Source organism: Saimiri boliviensis, chromosome 9, assembly GCF_048565385.1.
Source record: "Saimiri boliviensis isolate mSaiBol1 chromosome 9, mSaiBol1.pri, whole genome shotgun sequence".
NCBI classification, from domain to species: Eukaryota; Metazoa; Chordata; class Mammalia; order Primates; family Cebidae; genus Saimiri; species Saimiri boliviensis.
Genome location: NC_133457.1, coordinates 100,118,035 through 100,134,526, shown reverse-complemented (window position 1 = coordinate 100,134,526; position 16,492 = coordinate 100,118,035). Strand labels below are relative to the sequence as shown.

Here is a 16,492-nt window from a genome sequence, read left to right as displayed (position 1 = left end):
CAAGCAATTCTCCTGCCTCAGCCTCCTGAGTAGCTGGGACTGCAGGCGCACACCACCACGCCCAGCTAATTTTTATATTTTTAGTAGAGATGGGTGTCACCATGTTGACCAGAATGGTCTTGATCTCTTGACCTCATGATTGCCCGCCTTGGCCTCCCAAAATGCTGCGATTACAGGCATGAGCCACCACACCCAGCCTCTTTTTTTTTTTTTTCTTTTTGAGACAGGGTCTTGCTCTGTTGCCCAGGCTGGAGTCCAGTGGCACAATCACAGCTCACTGCAGCCTCAATCTCCCGGGCTCAAGTGATCCAGCGTCAGCTTCTGAAGTAGCTGGGACTACAAGTGCATGCCGCCACCACTGCCACGCCCACCTAATTAAAATTTTTTTTGTGGAGATGGGGTCTCACCATGTTGTCCAGGCTGGTTGAATTCCTGGGCTCAAGTGATCCTCCCACTTTGGCCTCCCTAAGTGCTGGGATTATAGGCATGAGCCACTGTGCCCAGACATATCTTCTATTTTCAAGACAAGCCTTACCAAAAATATTCTGCTAGGCTGCCCCTCTTTAAGCCATTGAGACAGCCTAGAAATGGCAGTATTTCCACATGTACCTCTTACGCTTTTCTAGTATATGGCATTTACATGGCACTTCTTGTATCATGGACCCTTTGACGATCTGGTAAAGCATACACAGGATAATGTTTTAAACGCAGAAAATAAAATCTAGTATAATTACAGTTAACAAATGTTTTTTAAACCGAATTTATGATAGAGCAATATATTTGTATCTTTATTAAGACACTGAATAACAGATCTAGCAGTAGATCTAGTAACTACCATAATTTTGAAGATGTGATGAACATAAATTTTTTGAGAAATCTGCAACTTGAATATGATATGAAAATATCTATGATTTCTTTCAGTGAAAAAGTCACAGGGACAGCTAATATGACAGTGGTTTGTTGCCTATATTCATGACTGAAGGAAATAATAATTTCACCTAGAGGTTAATGGAAATAGAGACATTTCTCATTCAAGTTCACAGACTGTGTGCTAGTGCCTACTTAGATATGGTACAATCAACTGTGATCCATCCTGAATTTTAGAGCCTAAATTTGAGTTTCAGCTCTGCTTTTTATTGTCTGGGTGAACTAGAAGGGGCCATTTTCCCCCAGAAAGCCTCAGTTTCCTTATTTGAAAAAGGAGGGAATTGGACCAGATCCTCTCTGAGGTTCCTACTAGATCCTCTCCAGATTTAATGGCCCTTTAATTCTCTAAGAGTCTCAATAAGTGAGTGAGATAAATGGTGCTGCGACCATAGTAGTGGGCACTAAAGTGAATGGACAGAAGACTTTATGGCTGACACTATACAGAGGTGTGGGAAGGACCTGCCCACACCTGAGCCAGGCTCTTTGGCTCAGCCCAGCCTCAGCCTGGTGGCCAAGGGCTGTGCCCATCACTGACCGTTCAAAGCGCATGACTTTGGCCAGGAGCAGCTGTAGGGGCTCCTCAAAGTTCCGATAGCTATCCAAAACCTGCAGGATGTTACAGACGGCCTGGATCTCATCCTCTGTCCTCCAGGAAGGCTTCTTCTGCATGATCTGAATAGCTCTTGGAGGAAAGTGACCCTGGGGAGAGAGGACCAGAGTGACACAAGGGACCCAGCAGTTTCGTCCATGGGCCAGAGGGCAACACCCAATAGTCCTGCTTGTACCCGTTCCCTGTACCACAGTGACTGACATGTGATGAGTGCTTACTATGTGTCAGGCACTAGGACAAACATTTCACTTGCCCATCTCACTGCATCCTCACCAGTCCAAGAACAAATTCCATTTGACAGATGAAGAAACTCAGGCAGAATTAGGAGTTGATCTGCCACAAATTAGGGGTGACATCCTCCTGACCTGTGCTGTTCATTGACCTTCCCAGGAAATACAGGTTTCCTGGGCTCCAGGGGTCCTGCAGAGTCTGCTCAGCGCACACACACACAGCAGTCAGGGGAGAACTTCACCCATGTCTCAGCCTATACCTCGGCGTGCTACAGAAGACTAAGGAGCAAAGAGAACCTTCCGGAGACTATTAGCTAAACCTTTTCTTTTCCAGTGAATCAGGACTCATGGACCAGCACATTCACCTACCACTTGCTGAGGAAGTGGCACTGTGAGTTGTGAACACCCCTCAATGGCGTCTTGCCAACCTCATCTCCTACCTCTCCCCTTTGTTCTCTATTCTGAAACTTTCTGTGCCTGGCATGTGCTAAGCTTGGCTCTGTCCTGAGGTCTCCACCTGGGCTGTTTTTTACTGCCTGGAATATTTGTCCCCTGGGTTTTCTATGGACAGAGCTGCCTCCCTATCATTCTGGTCCCAGCTCAGATGCTACCACACCCTCAGTGAGTCCCCAATGGGTCATCTTAGCTAAAAGAATAGCCCCTTCTCCCTCAATAGGCTCTTGCTATAAGGTGAATGTCCCCTTCAAAATTTGTGTCAAGATATAATTGCTATTGTGACATTATTAAGAAGTGAAGGCTGGGCACAGTAGCTCATGCCTGTAATCAATCCCAACACTTTGGGAGGCCAAGGCAAGGGGATCGCTTGAGGCCAGGAGTTTGAGACCAGCCTGGGCAACATAGCAAGACCTTGTTTCTATAAAGAAATTGTAAAAGTAGGACCTTTAAGAGGTAATTAGGTCACAAGGGCTCTGCCTTAATGAATGAATTAAAATCATTATCATGGAAGTGGGTAAATTACTAGTTAAGTCTCATAATAACTCCTAATTAGCTTCTCACTGGCAGGGTGGAGATGTCACACAACCTAGTATTCCTCACGACTACACACAGATCTAGGCCTACCTTAGGAGGTCAAAAAACTGTCTGGGATGGGGAAAAGGGAATACACTTCAAATAGGGCCTAGGAGACTAGAGAAGCCCCTGCCCGCTTCTCAAATACCGTTTCTCACCATTTTCCCTTCACTCACTGGAGGCCAGCTATACCCCTACTGTGTTCCTCCAGCAGACAGGAAGAAGCAAGAAAGAATGACTGGGAATGACTGCCCATAATCCCACCACCCAAAATTAGCCATTAATATCTGACATACTAACTTCCTGTATTTTTTCTTAGATATAAGTAAAATTTTTGGAAATAAAACCTATCTTCCATTAGAAATCAGAACAATACAGATCGTTAAAATCCTCTTGTACATATACATCACCCCAGCCCAGATCTGCTCCCCACCACCTGAGTTTACCACTTTTACGTATACGCATATATATATATATATATATATATATATATATACACACACACACACAGAATATATAAGACTATATATTTTTTAATTTACTGCTGGGTAGAGCAGCTCATGCCTGTAATCCCAGCACTTTGGGAGGCCAATGCAGGAGGATCGCTTGAGCCCAGGAGTTCAAGACTGGTCTGGGCAATATAGCAAGACCTTCATCTCTACAAAAAAATTTAAAAATTAGCCAGGCATGGTGGTGCACACCTGTAGTCCTAGCTACTGGGGGCGCTAAAATGGGAGGACCACTTGAACTCAGGGAGGTTGAGGTTGCAGTGAGCTGTGATTGCATCACTGCACTTCAGACTGTATGACATAGCGAGACTGTCTCAAAAAATAAAAATAGGCCGGGCGCGGTGGCTCAAGCCTGTAATCCCAGCACTTTGGGAGGCCGAGGCGGGTGGATCATGAGGTCAAGAGATGGAGACCATCCTGGTCAACATGGTGAAACCCCGTCTCTACTAAAAATACAAAAAATTAGCTGGGCATGGTGGCATGTGCCTGTAATCCCAGCTACTCAGGAGGCTGAGGCAGAATTGCCTGAACCCAGGAGGCGGAGGTTGCGGTGAGCCGAGATCGCGCCATTGCACTCCAGCCTGGGCAACAAGAGCGAAACTCCGTCTCAAAAAATAAATAAATAAATAAATAAATAATTTATGTAAATAGACTATAGACATCACTTGTGCAACTTGCTTTTCTTCACTCAGTGTTTTTCTAAACAATATTTTTAAATGTACCTATTGTTTCCACTGTCTCACAGTTGCTACAATAAGAGAGTCTATGATTCTAAGCCTCTCCAATTCTAAGGTTCTCTACGAGAAGTTGAGTGTTAGGGGAAGCCCAATATAGGCTATACTGAGGCTTAGTTTTTCCATCAGGATCCAAATGCTATGCTGAGGGGCGGGTTATATAACTATATAGGTGTGTATATTACATGTTAATGTCATTTTTTATTTAGATATAATTGACATACCCTGTAAGTCACCATTTAAAGTGAACAATTCAGTGGCTTTAGTGTATTCACAGAGTTGTGCAACAATCACCACATTATTTTGGAAGCTTTTCTTTTTTTCTTTTTTAAGACGGGGTTTCACCATGTTAGTCAGGCTGGTCTTGAACTCCCAACCTCAGATGATCCGCCCATCTTGACTTCCAAAGTGCTTGGATTACAGGTGTGAGCCACCACGCCCAGCCTTGGAAGCTTTTCATCACCCCCAAAGAAACCCCATACTCATTAACATCACTCAAAGGGCTGGGCCCTTTTTTTGTTTTTTTGGGGGGTGGGAAGGGGACAGGGCCTTAACTCTGTCACCCAGACTGCAGTGTAGTGGCATAGTCATAGCTCACTGCAACCTTGATTTCCTGGGCTCAAGCGATCCTCCCACCTCAGCCTCCCAAAGTTATGGGATTACAGGTGTCAGCTACCGTGCCCAGCTAATTACTTTTATTTTAATTTTTAGTAGAGACAGGGTCTCACTATGTTGCCCAGACTGGTCTAGAATTCCTGAGCTCAAGTAATCTTCCTTCCTTGGCCTCCCAAAGCGCTGGGATTACAGGCATGAGCCAGCACATCTGGCCAAGGGGCTGGTTTTTAAATTGGATCTCCAACTGGGCTCAGTGGGGCACACCTGTAAATGCCAGCTACTCAGAAGGCTGAGATGGGAGGATAAATTGGCTCTCTACTCTTCTCGATGTTAGAACCAGAGTCAGGCATGATTCATTCAAGGGCCACCTATGCACCTTGCCCATAACAAAGAATTTTCCTTGTGCCCTCTTCCCTCCCTCTACTGCAGTGCACAGAATTGGCCTCTTATCTAGAGTTCTGTGGCTCTCGGGCCCCTAGTTTCTCCTGTCTGAGAATAGAGTTTGTTTAACCTTCAGTGCCCAGTGTCACACACTAGCCAGTCTAAAGAGCTGAAGATCACAGAGTTTGGATGACTTAACTGAGTATGCTTCATACAGGAGGGGGCATGACAAAATAAGGCTGTGCCCAGGAGAGGCAGGGAACAGAAGCCATACCTGGGCTCCAAGAAGTGAAAGGGGTGGGGCAGGAGATGGACACAGGTGGCCCTGGTACCTATTATAAAGTTCTGTTCTTTTCCCATTCCCTGAGAAAAAAACTAACATGGGTACCCCAAGCCAGGGTCAAGTCAGGTCTGCACTGGTGAGAACTTCGGACCTTCCTGATAAATAGGTAGGCTTTTTTTTTTTTTTTTTTTTTTTTTTTTTTTTTTTTTGAGATGGAGTTTTGCTCTTGTTACCCAGGCTGGAGTGCAATGGCGCCATCTCGGCTGACTGCAACCTCCGCCTCCTGGGTTCAGGCAATTCTCCTGCCTCAGCCTCCTGAGTAGCTGGGATTACAGGCACGCGCCACCATGTCCAGCAAATTTTTTTTGTATGTTTAGTAGAGACGGGGTTTCACCATGTTGACCAGGATGGTCTCGATCTCTTGACCTCATGATCCACCTGCCTTGGCCTCTCAAAGTGCTGGGATTACAGGCGTAAGCCAGCGCGCCCGGCTGGCTCTTTTAAATTTTACATTGGATTTTAATATTTAATACCCAGGATATGATGGAGAGAAGCCAAGAAGATAACAATGATGAGACTGAAATTCAGGGAGCAAGTTACGCAGTCTAAAGCTCCCACAGATATAAAAGCATTCCCTTATCATAATGAGAAGACTTTTTTTAGAGAGGGGGTCTCGCTCTATCTCCCAGACTGGAATGCAGTGATGTGATCATAGCACACTGCAGTCTTGAACTCCTGGCCTTAAGTGATCACCCACCTCAGCCTTCTGAGTGCCTACAGGTATGGTGCACCTGAATAAGACTCTCTGAGGGTACCTGACAACCAGTGTGAGAGGAGTGCCCAGCATCTCTCAGTGAGTTCAGGGCAGAACCAGAATTCACACATAGGTCAGCCTTTTCCCATCACCCAAATTCTTCCTCTCTCTGGGACTCACATCCTCTGTTTCTTTTTTGCCTGCTGTTTTCCCACAGGTCCAAGCCCAGGGACTCTCTCCCATTGGTTCTGCTCAACTATGCAGTGACAGCTGGTTCCTAGATGCTCACAGTCTTGGAACTGAGGGCTAGAAGGAATCACTGAGATCAGCTGTTTTATAAATAAGAAAATGAAGTGGCCACCTCAGGGTGATATGCTGAGTTGGTGGCAGAGCCTAGACTGAAACCAGCTCTGCTGATGCCCAGCCAGGGTTTCTTCCAAGCCAGGGTGCAGAAAGGAAATTCTCCCACAGCAAGGTTCGACCTATGCATACCTCCTCTGCAATGAAGTCCATGGTATCAAATGTGACGCGGCTTTGCCTCTTTCTCTGAAAGAAAGAGGGCAGGGAGAGGAGGGAGAATCAGCAAGATTGCCCCTAGAACTTTACATCTAAAGCCCTCCTGTGTACTGGGACCACCATGGTGGGCAGGAAGCCAAGGGAAACCTCGTAGCAGCCTTTCAGTCCTGCCTCTGCTTGAAAGGCTCAATTCGGCACTAGGCTTGGGTCCAGCATTGACAACATATTATAGTGAAGGCAGAGAACTATGGGGTGGGGAGAAGGAAAGGAAGATAAGGAGAGAAAAGGAAAGGAGAGAGAAAAGGAAGGGGGAAAAGCAGCAAACAAGTATAGGGGGTAAGAAAAGGAGGGATAAAAATAAAGGAAAAATGAAGCCAACCATCTTTAATGAGCCAAGCACAGTGTATCTTCCTTATCTTGCTCCATTTAATCATCAGGACAAAGCAGGTTTTATTAAGCCCCATATGGGACTGAGGTGATGAAGGAAGTTGCACAGCAAGTCAGTAGTCCAGCTGGGATCCCAACCCAAGGCTTTCGGCAAACCCAATTCCATATCTGGAGTGTGGCCTTGAGCCACATGTCATTTGTTCCTTGGAGCCACTCAGACCCCTGTCTCGCTCACCCCCACTACCTGTTTACCGTTTGCGTAGCCATGTGGTACTTCTCAGGGAGGCTACTGAAGGAAAGAGGATGTGCTCAGAAACATCCAGATTCACAAATCTACTGAAGCAGTCTAGGGCTCTCCACCTGATCCTGCACTCCAGCTGCCCAGTGCTCCACATGACAACCCTATGACCCTTAAAGGCTATTCTTGAGAGGCTTCTGCTCTGCTCAAGCCACTCTGGCTGGCCCATGTGGTGAGGCTTAGCCTTGCACTCCCCTAATAACAAGGCTGACTCTACATCTAAGCTTCCAACTGCCCCATGCATCAGGCCATGTCTTCTGGTAATCAAAGCCCTCTGATCTCCAGAGCCCATTGTGTCACCATTGCATGCCACCCTGAGAGTCAGAAGGTCCTTCCTGAGAGCTAACCTGAGTCTTTGGGTTACAGTTCTTCCACTCCATTCATTTCTCATCCCAGCCCAACCACAGGGCTGCAGCTTTGTTTGGTTTGGCCAGCATGGTGTCTAGAGTCTATGAATCTGAATGTATTTAGATGGGGCATATCCTTCCTCTCAAGCTGGTCTGCTGTATCTTTTTTTTTTTTTTAATATTTCTCTAAAACTTTATTTCAAAGTTATTCACCTCACTGTTAATAAGCTGTATGATTAGTGCTCTGTGCCAGTATTAGCATGGCCTGCTGTATCTTAAACTCAGCTACACACACACTAGTTATATTACCTGCTCGCCCCTTAGAAACCAGTCTAAGGCTGCCTTTCTTTCCCCCATCACCAGCCCCTATCCCTGTTTCTTTGGCCACTATCTGTCAGATGCCCTTTAGGGAAATTTCTTGGAGTGAATCACTAGATGCAGAGGGGTGGAGGCTGGCTCTAGACATTCCCAAAACAACAGGAAAATGGGCAGGATTTGTCCAGCTGACTGCTGGGGAAACTTTCAAGCCCTGAGCAACACACAGTAGCAATGAAGATACCTTTGGAGAACTAGAATGAACAAGTTAACAGAAGGGTGACCAACTTTTTGAGCTAAAGAAGGGCTCATGATCTACCACTGGGATAAAATATTTTAAATTGGGACCTTCTAGGAAATCTAAAAACATAGTCACCACAGTGAACAGGGCCTGAAAATGCTCTCTTCACTGAAGTAGGGATGTGGGAAAGAAAGTAGAGACATAGGCCGGGCGCGGTGGCTCAAGCCTGTAATCCCAGCACTTTGGGAGGCCGAGGCGGGTGGATCACGAGGTCAAGAGATCGAGACCATCCCGGTCAACATAGTGAAACCCCATCTCTACTAAAAATACAAAAAATTAGCTGGGCATGGTGGCACGTGCCTGTAATCCCAGCTACTCAGGAGGCTGAGGCAGGAGAATTGCCTGAACCCAGGAGGCGGAGGTTGTGGTGAGCCAAGATCGCGCCATTGCACTTCAGCCTGGGTAACAAGAGCGAAACTCCGTCTCAAAAAATAAAAATAAAAATAAAGTAGAGACATAAATAGAGCGAGCATTTGGGCATTCAGAAACCTTGGTTACTGTGACTCCTGGACTGCTTCTGGCTGTTTTGATCACTGTTGAAATGAAGACCATTTCTCCACCCTCAAGGTTTCTTTCCACATGGAGGGAGGTGTATTAACAGAACACTACCGGCCTCTCTCCTTCTACATTGAGAAGGAGTGACTTAAGCTCTTTGGTAAATTTGGAAAGAGAAAAACTAGGCATGATTGTCCTTTCCCTCTGAGCCCATATTTTGCTCCACCTTTCCCTGCCATGAGTTTAGGCCAGCAGGCCTGCTGTTGCACTGGAGCCTGCCTTGGTCCAACACTGCCTGTGGCTAGGCATGAAAAGCTGTCTAAATCTGGGGTTCAGCATTAGGTAATCCTGTTGCTTGATGATATAAGTAACCCTCTCTAACAGAAGTCTGGTCATTAATAAAGGAGACCATTGGATCTCTCATCTGCTTTTTCTTTTGTCTTCTTTCTCAGTTAGTTCTGAGTTTGGGCCAGGAAGTGGGGTGTAATTTATTGGGCCTCTTTAAGCCCTCATAACCCTGCTGAGCCCAGCTGCTTACATCCCAGAAGGAGAAGGCAGGGTGCTTCCAGTGAGCAGTCTCAATGATTTGATATTCCCGGAATCCCCTGAGGCCTTGGCGGAACATTTTACACACTCGGATCATTATCATGATATCCCTGGCAAGCTGGCACAGTCCCTATGGAAACAAAGCAAACAAAATCAATACAAACCAATAGAGCCCAGGAGGTCAAGCATGCAATTAATTATGATTGTCAACAGCAGTCTGGATGGCACTGAACAAGGTGAAACGTACCAGGATTAAATGAAGTGATGTGCTAGAGTGATGGCTAGATTTTCAGGAAGTTTGCAAGCCTGCTGAAATTAAGTTGGTAGCCTGAAACTGGCCATGGTAGGAGTATTTATGGCACAGAAATTGGAGCTACGAGTCAGGGCATCTCCTCTCCCCAGAAGCCAGTTTGTTATGCACCAGTAAACCAGTTAAATGTCAAATCCTTCACTTCCATCCACAAAGTAAGTGGCACAACTAATTGCAGGCAGTATAGGTAGGATGTACAGAGCCTGAATTTTAGAATCAGATAGATCTGAGGAAATAATGGTAAGAGAGATGCAACACTGCTGGCTTTCAAGATAGAGGAAGGGCCCACAAGCCAAGGAATGTGGGTGGCCTTTAGAAGCAGAAAAGGCCTTGAGAATTAAGGAAGGAATGCAGGCCTGCTCACACCTTGATTTTAGAACAAGAACATCTGTGTCAGACTACTCGCCTACAGTACTGTTACGGTATTAAATTTGCTTTGCTTTAAGCCACCAAATTGTGGTAATTTGTTATGGCAGCCATAGAAAACTAATATAACACCTAATCCAAGATGGGCCACCCTACCTTTTCCCTGGGAATTTGGAATTGGAACTGAGAACAAGTGAATACAGAGGATAGGGAAGAATCCAGGATGTAGAACAATCTATAAATCAACGAACCCTGTTTCTTCAAAAAGTCAATTTCATGAGGAGAAAAACAGGCATGGGGACTGCTCTAGATTAATAAAAGATTCAAAAGACATACCAATGGTATGCTTCTTGACTGGATCCTGGTTCATAATAATAAGCTATAAAAGGCACTCTAGGCCAGGTACAGTGGCTCATGCCTGTAATTCCAGCACTTTGGGAGGGTGTGGGTGGATCACCTGAGGTAGGGAGTTCGAGACCAGCCTGACTAATGTAGTGAAACCCCATCTCTCCTAAAAATACAAAAATTAGCTGAGCATGGGGGTGCATGCCTGTAGTTCCAGGTACTCAGGAAGCTAAGGCAGGAGAATCACTTGAACCTAGGAGGTGGAGGTTGCAGTGAGCTGAGATCGTGCCACTGCACTCAGCCTGGGCAACAGAGCAAAGGCACTGTATGGAAAAATTAGGAAACTGAATATGACTGTACATTAGATAATATTAGGAAATCAGTGCTGATTTTCTTAGTATAATAGTGGTATTTGGTTATGTGGGTAATGTCATTATTTTTAAGAAAGATATGTCATAAAGTATACAGCTTACTTTCAAACAATTCAGCAAACACATACACAAATACATAAAGCCAATACAGCAAAATGGTGAATGATAGATCTAGAGGGTGATACATATACATATATATGTAAAATATTTCAACTTTTATGTTCGAAAATTTTCCAATAAAAAATGCAAAACTTTAGTTTGGCGGGGGTCAGGAAAAAAATTCAGAAACTAAATAAAATCTCTGTTTACTAACTTATGTTGAAAAGTACATCATTAGCTGGGTACAGTAGAGCTCACCTGTGGTTCCAGCTACTCAGCAGGCTGAGGCAGGAGGATTGTTTGAGCTCAGGAGGTCAAGGTTGCAACGAGCCTTGATCATCCCACTGCACTCCAGCCTGGACAACAGAGCAAGACTCTGTGAGAAAAAAAAAAAAAAACGCCAGGAGCAATGGCTCAAGCCTGTAATCCTAATACTTTGGGAGGCTGAGGTGGGCCCATTGCTTGAGGTATTGTTGGAGGAGTTTGAGACTAGCTAAAGTATATCATTAACTAAGTAAGAAAACAAACTGCAGACTGGTAAAATATACTTGCTCTGCGTATAATCAACAACAAAGGATTACTAACCAAAATCTATTTTTCGTAATCCTACAAATCAAAAGAAAAATACAAGTAACCCAACAGCAAAATGAGCAAAGGATATGAACAGGTAATTCAAAGGGAAAGTTCAAATTACATACAAATTGTGAAAAGACTGTTTTTACTCATTTCTATTTATATTTATATGCTTTGTAAAGAAGGGGTTTCACTTTGTTGCACATGCTGGTTTCCAATTCTGGATTCAAGTGATCCTTCTGCCTCAGCTTCCCAAAGTGCTGAGATTACAGGCATGAGTCTCCATGCCCCAGCCAAATTATGAAACCATTCTTAACACTGCTAGAAATAATGGAAATGGAAATTAAAGTAGTAACAAGAGCATGTTGAAGAGCAATTTGGCAACATTATATATAAAGTTGAGGATGTGTGTACTTCACAATGGAGGAATTGTATGTACTTTATGTGTCTTCTTCAGAGAAACTCACATACATGCACAAGGAGATAGCCATGAGGGCAGTCATGGCAACACTGTCTGTAATAGTAAATGGCTGAAAACAAGTGTCCATTAGTAGGGATCAAAGGGATCAATACATTATGGTACAGCCACAGGACTGAAAACAGCACTAAGTCTGTGTGGTCTCAATGTGGATAAGGCTGAAATGATTTTGAGTGGGAAAAAAGAACTATGATGCCATTTATCATTTTTTAAAAGTGTGCCACATACTATATGTTGTTATTGGATATATACACATGTGATAATACATAAAAATATAAATAGGAAGGGTGACACCAGAAAAGTAGTTACTAGTAAAGAGAAATAAAGAGGCATGGGATGGTAAAGAGCTTTACCTGCACCTGTAATGTTCTATTTCTTAAGAACTAGATATCTAAGGAAATATCAGGAAAGGTACTTTATGAATAAAATTAATACCTACTGAATACAATTTACTATTGTCAGGCATTATTCAAAGCACTATTCTAATATGTAAATCATTTAATCAATAGTAAATTTATGCAGTAGGTACTAACACTATCATCTCACTTTACAGAGGAGAAAATAAAGGCACAGCAAACCAAGCAACTTGCCTCAGGTCACATGACTAATAGGTAATAGATTTAAACCCAGGTAGTCTGGCTCCAGAGTTCACAAGCTTAACCTATGACTCTATGTTGCTACCCTGCCTTGTTCTCTCTGGATCTCATAATAGCAGGAAGAGGGGGTACAGAATAGGACTCAGTGGCTCTGAGCATGGCCCATGGCTTGCCCAGTGTCGGGGGCTGGTAGGCTCCAGGGCAGGGGTCCCTCCTTTGTGCCATGCTGTGACTCCAGATGGTACAGGATGGCCACCATTCATCCAAGGCCCTCTCCTACACCTGCATCTGCCTTCCTCAAAACACCTGTCCAATCTTCTGCTCTTCCCTCCCAGAGCCCTTGCCCCTCCTCACCAGTTCCTTCTTCAGGAGCTGCCAGGCATAAGTTATCGTATATCTCCTCATGGTTCCTGGGTGGGCAAATGGCACAACTAGCCCTTTTGCCTTTCAAGGTGAGGACTACAAATTTTCCCCAAGAATTCAGTAATACTAGAAACCAAAAGATTTCTTCAGTAACAAGGCAAGAAAGAGCTTCACTTCACTTCTCCCACCATACAATCAGCTACTAGAAGCCCTGCTCTGAGAATATCATTCTCAGAATCTCCTTAGGTCACAGTGAAAGGTTCTGGAGGGAGGGGCACAGGGATTGGAATGTGGGAGTCTAACAACTACTGGACACTGACAGGCATTACCTCAGTGAATCCTCACAACTACCCAAACTTTTGCCCAACTCCATACGCAGGAGACTGGGGCTCAAAGGGGCTAAAATGGCTGCCAGAGTCCTGGTAAGATAGGAGAATGGCAGGACTTGCCTTCTGGTCACAACCCTGCTGACCAAAACAGGATCTGGTCCAGACAGGATAAGGTAGAAAAAACTGGCATGAACCAGACAGGGACAAAAGCAAACCCCTAGCTGTCCCCATTCCACATTAGCATAAGACACTCCCAACAGTGCCATGACTGTTTACCAATGTCTTGGCAATGACAAGGAAGTTGCCACCCCTTTCCCAGAAAGCTCTAGAAACCCACCCCTCAATTTGCATTAACTTGCCCCTTAATGTATGTGTGATTGAAAGTGGGTAGGATGAGTATACTACACTTGATCTTAGCCAAAAGACTGAGAAAGGATTAAAAGTGAGTATAAATACAGTTGCCAACATCCCATACACCAGGTGCTGCATTAGCCTATGAGTTAGCCCTACTCCACAAGGAACAGCCTATTCAATAAAAGATTCCTAACACCACTGGCTCACCCTTGAATTCTTTCCTTGGGCAAAGCCAGGAACTCTCCTGGGCTAAGTCCCAATTTGGGGTAACTCACCCGTCCTGCAAAGATAGGGCTTTTTTTTTTTGCCCCCCTCCCCCGCTTTTTTTTTTTTTTTTTTTTGAGACACTGTCTCGCTCTGTTCCCAGGCTGGAGCCCTATCTTGGCTCACTGCAACCTCTGCCTCCTAGGTTCAAGTTATTCTCCTGCTTCAGCCTTGTAAGTACCTGGGATTATAGGTGCCCGCCACCACACCCAGCTGATTTTTGTATGTTTAATAGAGACGGGATTTCACCATGTTGCCCAGACTGGTCTCAAACTCCTGACCCCAAGTGATCCACCCACCTTGGCCTCCCAAAGTGATGGATTATGAGCATAAACCACTGCATGCAGCCAGGGCCCCCTTTTTTTTTTTTAAGAAAGTAGTGTAGCTAAATTTCAGGTACAGTTGCTTGCCATTTGTAGCGTTCAGTTAACAGAAGCAAGGTCTGGTCCAGCCTGGTTAACATGGTGAAATACCATCTCTACTAAAAATACAAAAAAATTAGCCAGTCAAGGGGGCAGGTGCCTGTAATCACAGTTACTCAGGAGGCTGAGGTGGAAGGACCACTTGAATATGGGAGGTGGGGGTTGCAGTGAGCCGAGATCGTGCCACTGCACTCCAGCCTGGGCAACAGAGAGATTTCGCCTCAAAAATAAAAAAAGCAAGATTTGGTAGAAGGAAAGTGACTTTTGATTCCAAAGCTAGCTTAAGGGGAAAAGTATGGGCTTCCTGTCTTAGGGTACCTCTTTGCTTTTGGAGCAGAGAGCAAGGGCTTTTAAAAGGGGACTTGGCATGAATGGCATGCAGAGGAGGGAGTGAGCAGGTGAGAGTCTGCATGACTCACTTTGGTGCCTTATCTACCACTTAGTCAAGTTTTTGTCACCCCTACTGCAGACCTTGTCTTAAGGAAGGAAATATAAGAGGATCCCCTTCAAAAGTTTAGAGAGCTTCTGAAACAAACAACTGGGCCTGGAGAAAGCAAGAGAGATGGTAGGAGATGGCTATAGGCAGGAGGGGTGTCCCATCAGTCTCCTGAGCTGTCTGAGGATCCAAGAGTGAGAAGGAGAGTATCCAGGCTCACAAGGGGCATCAGATGATGCCAGTAAGACCTAATGAGATCACAAAAATGGTCACTGCCAACCTCACCTCTTCCTAGCTGTGGCTGTACAATTTCTCTAGGAATTGGATCAGCTTTGGGGAAGAAGAGGCAGGAAGTTTAGAGAGCTCTGAATGAGCCCAAGATGAATCAATAAGGCTGAAATTATGTCCACTCAAAATTACTGGATGGGTTCTCAATTTACCAGAAGATGTCTGAAATTATCTGCAAAGAGGTAGGCTGGGGATTTAGAGTCAGACATTAAAATCAGTTCTAAAAATAAAGAAATTTCATTTCTGTTACAGTTTCTGATTCTATAATGGAACTATTAAATGATAGAATGCCAAAAAGGGCAGTGGTCCTATTCCCATGTGAATAGGGACTTAACTACTTGGGGCCTCATTTTCATAATGTATAAAATAGAGTTAGATTCAATTCCACAAATAATTTATTTTCAAGATGAGAAGATTCGCCCAAGCGTGGTGGCTCACACCTGTAATCCCAGCACTTTGGGAGGTTGAGGCAGGAGGGTCATCTGAGGTCAGGAGTTCAAGGCCAGCCTGGCCAACATGGTGAAACCTCGTCTCTACTAAAAATACAAAAATAAGTCAGGAGTGGTGGCACATGTCTGTAATCTCAGCTATTCAAGAGGCTGAGGCAAGAGAATTGCTTGAACCTGGGAGGCGGAGGTTGCAGTGAGCCAAGATCATATCACTGCACTCCAGCCTGGGCAACGGAGCAAGACACTATCTCAAGAAATAATATATATATTGTTCAAAATTAACTTGCTTGTCTTTGAGGTATTGGCTCTCCAATTCGCCAATGTCTTCACCTCACACAATTAAGTCATCTGCCAGGCATGTTACCTGTTTGCAATCCCCAGTATAGAATCCATATGGCCTCTTTCAGGTCAAAAATTCTCTATCTAGTCATTGCAAAATGGCAGTTCACAAGCCATAACTAGCCTAGTGACATGTTTCAACAGAGGCTTTTTTAGGAATTTGAATGAATCAAATTTTAACACTTAAACACTGGATTTTTACGGATAATCTAAGAAAAAATAATTAATCAGAGTGACCCCAATAGAAACTATTTTATTTGTTTGTTTATTTTTGAGACAGTCTCTCTCTGTTGCCCAGGCTAGAGTGCAGTGGCATGATCTTGGCTCACTGCAACCTCTGCCTCCCAGGTTCAAGCGATTCTCCTGCTTCAGCCTTCCAAGTAGCTGGGATTATAGGCACCCACCACCACGCCTGGCTAATTTTTATATTTTTAGTAGAAGCAGGGTTTCACCATGTTGGCCAGGCTGGTCTGAAACTCCTGACCTCAAGTGATCTACCCACCCTGGAGGCCAAAGGGTGTGAACCACTGTGCCCAGCCAAAACCACTTAAATAGACAATTTTCTGATTTTCTTTCTTTTCTTTTTCTTTTTTAATTTGAAGACAAGGTCTTACTCTTTCACCTAGGCCAGAATGCAGTGGCATGATCATGGCTCACTGCAGCCTCTACCTCCTCAGGCTTAAGTGATCCTCCTGCCTCAGACTCCTAAGTAGCTGGGACCACAGGTGTGCACCACCATGACTGACTAATTTTTTAATTTGTAGAGATCTGGTCTCACTATGTTGCCCAGGCTGGTCTTGAATTCCTGGGCTCAAGCAGTCCTCCCACCTCAG

At 44.6% G+C, this 16,492-nt stretch overlaps 1 protein-coding gene across 2 annotated transcripts in view; it reads right to left on the bottom strand.

Annotated features, from left to right (window-relative positions):
* CNBD2 (cyclic nucleotide binding domain containing 2) overlaps positions 1 to 16,492 on the bottom strand; it is a 71,235-nt gene that overhangs the window by 46,003 nt on the left and 8,740 nt on the right. The window contains exons 1-4 of one of the 2 annotated variants that reach the window (XM_039479287.2): positions 12,770 to 13,732; positions 9,270 to 9,407; positions 6,565 to 6,618; positions 1,463 to 1,626 (exon numbers count right to left, since the gene is read on the bottom strand). In XM_039479287.2, the coding sequence (XP_039335221.1) occupies positions 1,463 to 1,626; positions 6,565 to 6,618; positions 9,270 to 9,407; positions 12,770 to 12,820 (407 nt within the window). In that variant the 5' untranslated portion in view covers positions 12,821 to 13,732. Of the gene's footprint in view, positions 1 to 1,462; positions 1,627 to 6,564; positions 6,619 to 9,269; positions 9,408 to 12,769; positions 13,733 to 16,492 lie in introns of those variants that run through there. The other variant, XM_074406450.1, reaches the window with a different exon arrangement.